The 10,856-nt window shown below is 45.1% G+C and overlaps 1 protein-coding gene across 1 annotated transcript in view; it reads left to right on the forward strand.

The window, feature by feature from the left end:
- Positions 1–9,544: 9,544 nt before the first annotated feature.
- The window catches only part of LOC140327376 (rho-related BTB domain-containing protein 2-like), a 12,735-nt gene continuing 11,423 nt past the window's right edge, over positions 9,545–10,856 (forward strand). Inside the window, exons 1-3 of the mRNA XM_072406763.1 lie at positions 9,545–9,653; positions 10,092–10,293; positions 10,603–10,706. Of these exons, the coding sequence (XP_072262864.1) occupies positions 10,102–10,293; positions 10,603–10,706 (296 nt within the window). The 5' untranslated portion in view covers positions 9,545–9,653; positions 10,092–10,101. The remainder of the gene's footprint in view (positions 9,654–10,091; positions 10,294–10,602; positions 10,707–10,856) is intronic.

Raw genomic sequence — 10,856 nt, forward strand, 5'->3', positions numbered from 1 at the left:
TGATGTTCATTTATACTATGTACAGAACACAGAACAATCTGATTATTGGTGGAAAGAGGTAACTTACCAGAACTTGGTCTCCACTAACAAGTCATGTGTAATAAAAATGTGTTTATTAGTGTAAAAGCATCCACAGTTCCAGCATTGATAGTCTTCTCCTCTGTATCTTCTCTTTATTCTCCAAGGCATTGTCATCTCTATTGTATGTCTCCTCTTGTTTTCCAATCCATGGCCATCTCTAGCTTCCCTCAAGTTATGATTATCTTCTCCCTTTCTCCTGTCTATCATTTCCTTCCTCATCCAAACCATGGTCATGTCTGACGCCGCTCTCTTTCCAACATCCATGGTCATCTACGTGACCTGTCCTTCTTCTTCTAATCCATTTTCATCTCCTCTGTGACTCCTCTCCCTTTACACCATCCATGATCAACTCTCCATATTTTCTGTATGACATATCCTTTCTTGCACAATCCATGGTCATCTTTTCTGTGATTCTTATGTCATCCTTCCAATCGTAACCATCTCCTGTGTGGAATTATCCTCCCTCTCTCAAACCATGCTCATCTTTTCTGTGACTCCTCTCTCTTTCCACCATCCATGGTAATTTCCTATGTGACTTACCCTTTCTCTCCTTATCAGTGGTCATCTTTTCTGTGACTCCTCTCTCTTCCCTCCAACCATGATCATTTCCTGTATGACATATCCTTCCTTTCCCAATCCTTGGTCATCTCTTCTGTGACTCCTCTCCTCCCCTACTTTGTGACTTATTCCTCCTTGCCCACACCATGGTAAGGTCTGTGACTCCTCTCTCTTTCCACCATCCATGGTCATCCTAAGTGTGACTCATCCTTCTTCTCCTACTCCATAGTGACTGGTTGAAGAAATGAACTTGGATGAGAGAACGGTTGGATCATGTGGTACATAAAGATGGGGAAATGTTCAGGTTATGTGATAAGTGTAGATGGGGGGATTGTTGGATTATGTAATTGATGTAGTTGGGGGGGGGGGGGGGGGGCTGGATGAATAGTTGTAGATGGTATGGCAATGATTGCATTATTTGGCCAATGTAGATAAAGCAATGATTGGATTATGTGATCAATGGCGATGGGAGAATGGCCTGTTTATGTAATTAATGTAGATGGGGTGGGTTGGATCATGTGATCAATGTAGATGGGTATGGGATGGATCATATGAGCAATGTAGATGGGGGAATGGTTGAATTATATAATCAATTTAAATGGGGGAATGGTTGGATCATGTGATCAATGTAGATGGGGGTGGGTTGGATAATTTGATCAATGTAGATGGGGGATAGGTTGGATCATGTGATCAATGTAGATGGGGGTGGGGTGGATCATATGATCAATGTAGATGGGAGAATGGTTGGACCATGTGATCAATGTAGGGATGGATCATGAGATCAATGGAGATGGGGAACAGTTGGATTATGTGATCAATGTAGATAGGGGTGGGCTGGATCATGTGATCAATGTAGATAGGGGAATGGTTGGATCATATGATCAATGAGGATGGGGGTGGGTAGAATCATATGATCAATGTAGATGGGGGAATGGCTGGATCATGTGATCAATGAAGATGGGGGAATGGTTGGATCATGTGATCAATGTAGATGGAGGTGGGTTGGATCAAATGATCAATGTACATGGGGGATTGGTTGGATCATGTGATAAATGTAGATAGGAGTGGGTTGGATCATATGAGCAATGTAGATGGGGGTGGGTTGGATCATGTATACAAAGTAGATGGGGTGGGTTGGGTCATGTGATCAATATAGATGGGGGAATGGTTGAATCATGTGATCAATGTAGATGGGGGTGGGTTGGGTCATACGATCAATGTAGATGGGGGAATGGTTGGATAATGAGATCAATGTAGATGGGGGAATGGTTGGATCATGTGATCAATGTAGATAGGTTGGATCATGTGATCCAATCGGTTCATAGGATCGGTGATAGGATCGGTTGGATCATGTGATCATTGTACATAGGGGTGGGTTGGTTTATATGATAAATGTAGATAAGGGTGGGTTGCATCATGTGATCAATGTAGATGGGGGTGGGTAGGATCATGTGATCAAAGTAGATGGGGATCGGTTGGATCATGTGATCATTGTAAATAGGGGTGGGTTGGTTTATATGATCAATGTAGATAAAGGTGGGTTGGATCATATGATCAATGTAGATGGGGGAATGGTGGGATCATGTAATCAATGTAGATAGGGGTTGGTTGGATAATATGATCAATGTAGATGGGGGTGGGTTGGATCAAATGATTAATGTACAGGGTGGTGGGTTGGATCATATGAGCAATGTAGATGGGGGTGGGTTGAATGAAATTATCAATGTAGATGGGGGTGGGTTGGATCATGTGATCAATGTAGATAGGGGTGGGTTGGATCATGTGATCAATGTAGATGGGGGTGGGTTGGATCATGTGATCAGTGTAGATGGGGGTGGGTTTCATCATGGTATCAATGTAGATGGGGGTGGGATGGATCATGTGATCAATGTAGATGGGGGTGGGTTTTATCATGTGATCAATGTAGATCGGGGTGGGTTTCATCATGTGATCAGAGTAGATGGGGAACGGTTGGATCATGTGATCAATGTAGATAAGGGTGGGTTGAATCATGTGATCAATGTAGATAAGGGTGGGATCATGTGATCAATGTAAATAAAGGTGGGTTGGATCATTTGATCAATGTAGATGGGGAATGGTTGGATCAAAGGATCAATGTAGATGGGGGTGGGTTGGATTATATGATCAATGTAGGTGGGGGTGGGTTGGATCATGTGATCAATGTAGATAGGGGTGGGTTTCGTCATGTGATCAATGTAGATGAGGGTGGGTTGGATCATGTGATCAAAGTAGATGGGGAACTGTTGGATCATGTGATCAATGTAGATAAGGGTGGGTTGGATCATGTGATCAATGTAGATGGGGGTGGGTAGGATCATGTGATCAATTTAGATAGGGGTGGGTTTCGTCATGTGATCAATGTACATGGGGGCGGGTTGGATCATATGATCAATGTAGATGGGGGAATGGTTGGATCATGTGATCAGTGTAGATGGGGGAATGGTTGGATCATGTGATCAATGTAGATGGGGTGGGTTGGATCATTTTTCAATGTAGATGGGGTTGGGTTGGATCATGTGAATAATGTAGATGGGGGATTGGTTGGATGACTAATGTGGTTGATGTACATGGAATATTTAGATCATGTGATCATTGTAAATAGGGTAATAGTGAGTCATGTTATCGCCCTTATAAGTGAATTTTATATTCTGGGTGTAAAGGTTGTTTCTGACCTCTGTCTGACCTGTCATGGTGACCTGTCATGGTTTATGAGTGCAAAGTGAGCTCATCATTTCTTGGAGTAGGGGAAACACCCTGGGATTGGTGGTAACACTTTAATAGAGGGTTGGACATGCTTATGGTGGCTTTTCACCCCCCCCCCAGGGTTCTCAAGAGATATAGGGGAACACCAGATGACCAGACCCCACCTGTATAAATGTCACTACATTGTAGTGACCCCCTAGCCTGGTCATTCCTTAACAACATTTCTAATAATGTGTGATTGACATTTCTAATAACACAGCCAATAGGGGCAGATAAACCCACGAATTAGCTGTAATGCCCTCTGTTGGCGGCTGACCAGGATAGCGCCGTATCATTGATGGTTTAGTAGCTGAGACATCTTATCACACAAAGCCCTGATTGCTTCTAATCACAGATAATCCTCAGCTGATTGGCCAGAAGCCGATGATCTGGGATAAACCTTACATTGTTTATGAATTTCATTGAAAAGACAAATCCATATAATCCCCATTCTATAATTCGCGACGTGTCGACGGCCGGACCCGAGGCCTATGATGTGAGAGGACCAGTGTGACCTGTACGGTCCAAATCTCTTTCCTGGATTACAGCACTCAGCAAATCATCTGTGGTTCCCTGTGGGGTCACAAGATCCACTCTGAGTGAACATGTATGGACACCATAAGTCGTTATGACCAGATGACTCTATCGCCACAGCTTGATGGTGCTATCAGACATAGAAAATAGCTAGAAATTCCCTCCCCATAAGACCTCCCTATGGTCCCCGTTGGTCTTATTTCTATTTCCTTTTACTCTAACATTGCTGGATCATAGAAGCACTAAATAGTGTAGGTTGTGATATTCTACGTGTGGTTCCGGCATGGGAGAAGTTAAAAGGCCCAGACTGGTTTGCTCCGGCATGAAGCCAGTATGGTGGAATAATGTGACTGCTGAGTGAGCATCGAGCGTTGTGTGTATACATTGTATGTGTGATTGTGCCCTCATGTCTGACCCCCTGTGCTCTGCTGAGTGTACATTCCCATTGTGTGTGGGGATTAGTGGCAGAGAGCAGCGTGTGGTCCCGGGGCCCACCATCAGCACTTTCCTAAATGGAGAACGGTCAGTGACACTGTATCCCTGCTGAGCCTCTGGCCACCTCACTAGACAGAAAAAGTCTATCCTGGTCACCAAGTGATATCTAAAGTCGGGCCAGAGTCCTTCATCATCCACACTGTACAATAAATGTCGATCCTGGTCACCTTCAACTGGTCCAAGGTCCTCCATCATCCCTACTGAGCAGCCAGGCTACACAGAACACATAAAATGCTCATCCTGGTCACTAGAAGATATCTAAAGTCTGATTGGAGTCCTTCATCTTCCCAACTGGACAATGAGTATCCGTCCTTGTCACCAAGAGATATCTACAACTGGTCTAAAGTTCTCCACCATCAAACATACTAGGCAACCAGCCTACACACGACACAAAAGATATCTAAAACCAGTCTAGAGTCCTCCATTAACCATACAGAGCAGCCAGCCTACACAACACAATAAATGGCCATCCTGGTCACCAGAATATATCCACAACTGGTCCAAGGTTCTCCATCATCCCTCTTGAGCAGTTGGCCTATACACCACCCTATAATGTTGATCTAAAAATCTGCCGGGAGTTCTTAATCTTACTCACTAAACAAAAATTCTTGGTCACCGAGGGGATCTAAAACCTGTCCTCCATTGTCTCCAACGACTATTTGGCCTACGCAACCCAATAAATTCCTGTCTTGGTCTCCAAGTGGTATCTATAACCTTTCTTGAGTCCTCCATCACCCCTACTGAGCAGCTGGCCTCCATAGTGGACATTAAGTTTCCATGCTGGTCACCAGGAGATATCCTAAAGTCTACCATCCTTCTCACTGACCAGTTAAACTCCTTATCAGAAAATAATTGTCCATTCTGGTCAACATGGGATATCTAAAATCTGCCTGGAGTCCATCATCCTCACTACACAAAAATAATCCATCTTGGTAACCGAAGGTGATCTATAACCTATCCTCCATTGTCCCCAATGACCATCTGGCCTTCACAATGCCAAATAAATGTCCATCTTGGTCTTCAAGTGTTATCTATAATCTTTCTGTCTGCAGTCCTCCATCACCAACACTGACAAACTGACTTCCTCACAGGCAATAACCATTCATTCTGTTAACCAAAGGAGATCTATACCCTCTAGAGATTTGTCCATCTTTCTCACTCAGAAGCTGGCCAACACACCAGGCAATAAATGTCCATCCTGGTCACCGAGGCTTACCTAGAACCTTCCCAGAGTCCTTCATCATCCTCACTAGACACCTCTGTTCTTCCCACTGACCAGCTGACTTCCTTATCAACCAATAAATGTCAATCCTGGTCACCGAGGCTTACCTATAACCTCAACGTCTTCATCATACTCACTGGACATCAAACGTCCATCTTGGCCACCAAGAGGTAACTATAAGTCCTCCATCCTTCTCATTGAACAGCTGACCCCTTATCAGACAATTAGTATCTATCCTGGTCATTGAGGAAGATCTATAGCATAGATATAGATATATTAAATCTGAATTCCTTCCTTTCCCATACTAAGCTGATGACCTCCTCACTGGACTATTAGTTTCCAGCTTAGTCACCAAAGAACATATATAACCTGCCTGCGGTCCTCAATCAATCTCCTCACCAGATAATAAATGTCTATCCTGATTAGCGATGGATACCCAAATGCTCCCTGGAATCCTCAAGCGTCTCACGGAGCAGCTGGCCTACTCATCCGATAATAAAATTTCCTGTTCACCAAGGAACATCCATAACCCGTCTGGAGCTTTCCCTTATTTCCACTAAAATTGAAGTTCTCCAAACTTGCCACTGACCAGCTGGCCTACACACTGCAAAATTAATGTCTACCCTAGTTACCAAAGGATATCTATAACCTGTCTGGAGTCCTCCATCACTTCCAATGAATGGCCAGCCTTTTCTCTAGATAATAAATGCCCAAACTGGTCACCAAGGGATGTCTATAACTTGTTAACTTGTCCTCCATCATCTTCACTAAGCAAACAGCCTCCCTAACTGAAAATAAAGTCTATCCTGTTCAACATGGGATATCTACAGCTTGTCCAGAGTCCTCCATTGTCCCCACTGACCAGCCAGCCTCCTCACTAGACAATAAATGTCCAACCTGGTCACCAGAAGATATCTATAACCTGTCTGGAGTCCTCCATCACCCCCAATGAGCCTCCTCTCCAGGCTATAAGTGTCTGGTCTCCAAGTAATATCTATAACTTGATGGCGTTTTTCCTCAGCTTCACTGAGCTGGCCGCTTCCCTTCCTAAAAGGTCAATTCTGTTCAGCATGGGATATCTACGGCTATCCAGAGTCCTTATTGTCCCTACTGAGCAGCCAGCCTACACACTAGACCATAAGTGCTTATTCTGTTAACTAAGTATTATCTATTCCTTATTCAGGGGCATCTAACCTCACTGCTGACTATTTGGCCTCCATGAAATCTATCTTGCTGAGTTTGGATTTCCATAACCAAAAATTGAGTCAAAAAAATTCCCATTGTACAGTTAAACATCCCTCAAGGCAATAAATGTCCACCCTGGTCACTGGGGACCTTCATATCATCTCTTATATGGGAGATCCTGTTTTCCTGTAAAACACAAGTAGGGATCCAATGACCTGTTGTCATACAAATCTTTAACTACACAATCTGAAAGATCGGATCTTTAGTTGTGTCCCTTTTGTGATATATTTTAAGAATTTATCTCCACTGACCCCCTACTGATGTTCTACTTTTTTCTAATCCATCACAATTCATCCACTGAGCTCTGGTCCACCTCATAACAATAACCTGTAGTCCAGAGGGATCTGACCTCCTGTGATCTATCTCCAGAGATCTGGTAGCATTTGTTGTTTCTGTTTGACCCACAAGCCATTTTGTTACCTGTAATTCCAGGATCCAAGGTCACCTGCTGGTTGTGACTACCCAAACTTACCCCTTTATTAGCTTCATATAACAGGAAGGACCTTAGTGTCCAGGAAACTAGCATTTTCATCTGCACCAGGAAATTGGAGGAAAATCCTACAAAGTGAACTAAAATTGTATCAGGTGTCACCATTGGAGGAGTATCCATTGCTCTGATGTCAATTCAAGGTTTAGGCTCGCTCTTACTTTGTCTTTGGGGCAGTGGGGCCGTATTGTTAAAAAAGGGGTGAATCCATCCAACAGGGGTACAAGCAGCAAAAAACAAAAACGGAGAATCTTACAGTTCCTGTCTTTATTCAAAACTAAAAATATATACTTTACTTACCCACAGACCTAAAGGTTGAAGAATTTGCATTTATTCCTCTGATCCTCTTGCTGGTCTTCACTTGACATTTGCTGGTCTCCTCCAGGTACTTGGTGGTCTTTCTATGTAATTTGGTGGTCTTCTCATGACTTTTTAGTTTTCTTCCGATTCCATTTCTTGGTCTCCTTATAACATTTGTAGGTTCTCCAATGACATTTGGTGGTCTCCTCAATGCATGTGTTTGTCTTCCTTTGACATATGGTGGTCTTTTCATGGTTTTGGTGATCTACCAATTCCCTTTGGTGGTCTTCCTATGACATTTTGGTGATCTTCTTGTGGCTTTTAATGGTCTCCTCAATTCATTTGGTGGTCTTCTCATGACTTTTTTCCTCCCATTTCATTTCTTGGTCTCCTTATCTCCTTATCATTGCTTCTCTGATGACATTTGGTGGTCTTTTCATGGTTTTGGGTGATCTTCCCATTGCATTTTTTGGTCTTCCTATGACGTTAGGTGGTCTTCTTGTGGCAGTAAGTGGTCCCTGAATGCATTTGGTGGTTTTCCTGTGACAGTTATTGGTTTTCTAAAGGCATTTTGTGATCTTCCCATTCAATTTGTTGGTCTTCCCATGACAGTAATTGGTCTCCTCAAGACATTTGGTGATCTTCCAATTACATTTGGTGTTCTTATGGCTTTTGGTGATCTTCCTATTTTATTTGTTGGTCTCCTCAAGGAATTTGGTGGTCTTCCCTTCACATTTTGTTGCCTTTGGCTGCTCAGTCACTCTCTTAAAACTCTCCTAAAATAAAAAAAAATAAGTTATAGTACAATCCACTGCTGTGCTGATGATTCTGAATTGGAAAGTTGAAAGAGTAGAAATTGCTGAAATGGGTAATAACTGCAGTGCAGTTGGTGGTCAGAGTTTGGAGCAGTTTTGTAGTTGACCACCAGGTGGGGATCCTAATTTCTATTCTAGGTAGTGTTCTGTTTCCATCTGCTGGTGATGCTGGGTAGTACAGGGAGAGATGTCAGGGTTTCTGAGGGGGATGGGAATGCAGATACTGGGCAGAATTTATGACGAAGCACATTATAAATATCACAACATGAATAAAAACATTTGGGCTGATGTCATTGTATAAAACATTCATCAAAAACAAATGCCAATCTATATTCCTTGTATCATTCTAAGGAGTGGCCCTAAAGCTTCAGTCCACAAGCAGGAGCCAATCAGAATGTTTCCTAAAGTCACCAACAAAATTACAAATTAGAATTTACAAATGTAAAGCCATGAAAAGTTACAAAGTGACTGGCACAGAATACAGAGATCAGGGGTAGGGATCGGGGAATGGAATACACAGAGTGTAGGGATCGGGGAATGGAATACACAGAGTGTAGGGATCGGGGAATGGAATACACAGAGTGTAGGTACTGTAGTAATTGACAGACTCTGTCCGGCCGTCATACTGATCCCTATTCGCCCTGCACAGATGAAGCGGACCTGTCATAACTCCTACACGTGGCTGTTCTGGGCGTGGCCGCGGGCTCTTTAACATCTGGCAGGTCACGTGCCGTGCAAGTAATGATTGACGTTCCAGAGAATGGTGGGCGGGAACCAAGTACCAAAGCTGAGGCGGGCCCCTGATGTTCTTGGCATGCTATGCCAGTTATGATTGGTTAATGCGGGTGTAGTGGGCGGAGCCGGTCGTATGCCTTACAGACTGGGGACTGGCATTGTCTCTGTTTATAAGCAATAAAAGGGGGCGGGGTTTCTGCCTGCGAGCCCCATGAATGGCGGAATCGGGTGAAGTGGGCGTGGATGAGCACGCGCAGTCAGCCTTGTGTTTGTCCGCTAGTCAGCTGGTACAACAGTGATTGGCTGTCGTGCTGAGAGAACGCTGATTGGTAGAGGGAAGCAAGTAACGGGGCCGCTGCTGTGAAGGGAGAGACAGAGAGACCCCGAGAGGATGAGAGAGAACGGAGAGCGGGAAGAGGTGAGGGGGGAGGTGAGGGACTGTAAGATGTGACCTGGGGTAGTGGTAGGGGGAAGGTACGATGGGACTGTGGGTGTTTGGGGGGTTGTATGTTGGGACTGGGGGGAAGTCAAACGATGGGACTGGGACTGGGGGGTGGATCGTATGCTGGGACTGGGACTGAGGGGGGGATCGTATGATGGGACTGGATCGTGGGGGGGTTTACAATAGGACTGGTGGCGGGGGAGTTGGGCAGTGGGTGTTTGTACAATGGGGGGCGGCGGGTATTGTATGGTGGTGGAAGAGGTGATTGTACCATCCAGCAGGGAGCAGTGTTGGGGTTTCTATGCTCTGACCAGGAGGGGGTGAAGTGGTCAGTGACTGGACAGTGCATGTAGTAGGCTGTCTGTGGTGCCCCCCGGTGGTGCCATCCCTCTGACTCACCCTGTCTCTCCCCAGACTCATCTTCATGGATATAGACCTGGACTATGAGCGCCCCAATGTTGAGACCATCAAATGTGTGGTAGTCGGAGACAACGCGGTGGGCAAGACGCGACTGATTTGCGCCCGTGCCTGTAATGCCACCCTCACCCAGTACCAGCTCCTGGCTACCCACGTCCCCACTGTGTGGGCCATCGACCAGTACCGCGTCTGCCAGGAGGTAAGTGTGAGAACGTATCCTGATAAATGTCGGCTCCACAATTGTTGGGGGGCCATAAGGCCAGGGATGTGTTCGGGGGGATAATGGACCATCCCCATCCATAGGGTGCATTATAATGGCGGCCTCTAGTGGTCCTGCAGGGTACAGCGCCTTATAAGAATAAAATGGGTGTGGGTTTTTGTATCTTTGGTCTTTCTCTCTGTGTAATTGTGGTGTGATCATCTTTGGGGTGTCATGTGATTACCTGTGTGGGAGGAGACCAGACACATTGGTGTGTTAGATGATGATGTGTTTTCTCCCCACTCTCAGGTTCTGGAGCGATCCCGTGATGTGGTGGACGAGGTCAGCGTGTCACTCCGGCTCTGGGACACGTTCGGGGACCATCACAAGGACCGGCGCTTTGCCTATGGAAGGTAGGGAGCCATGAGATTACAGTGCGGGAACTGTCCCTTCCTTCCATGTGTCCTCTCCATGTGTGAGTGCGGGAACTGTCCCTCCCTTTCCATGTGTGAGTGCGGGAACTGTCCCTCCCTTTCCATGTGTGAGTGCGGGAACTGTCCCTC

The sequence above is a fragment of the Pyxicephalus adspersus genome, chromosome 3, assembly GCF_032062135.1.
Source record: "Pyxicephalus adspersus chromosome 3, UCB_Pads_2.0, whole genome shotgun sequence".
NCBI classification, from domain to species: Eukaryota; Metazoa; Chordata; class Amphibia; order Anura; family Pyxicephalidae; genus Pyxicephalus; species Pyxicephalus adspersus.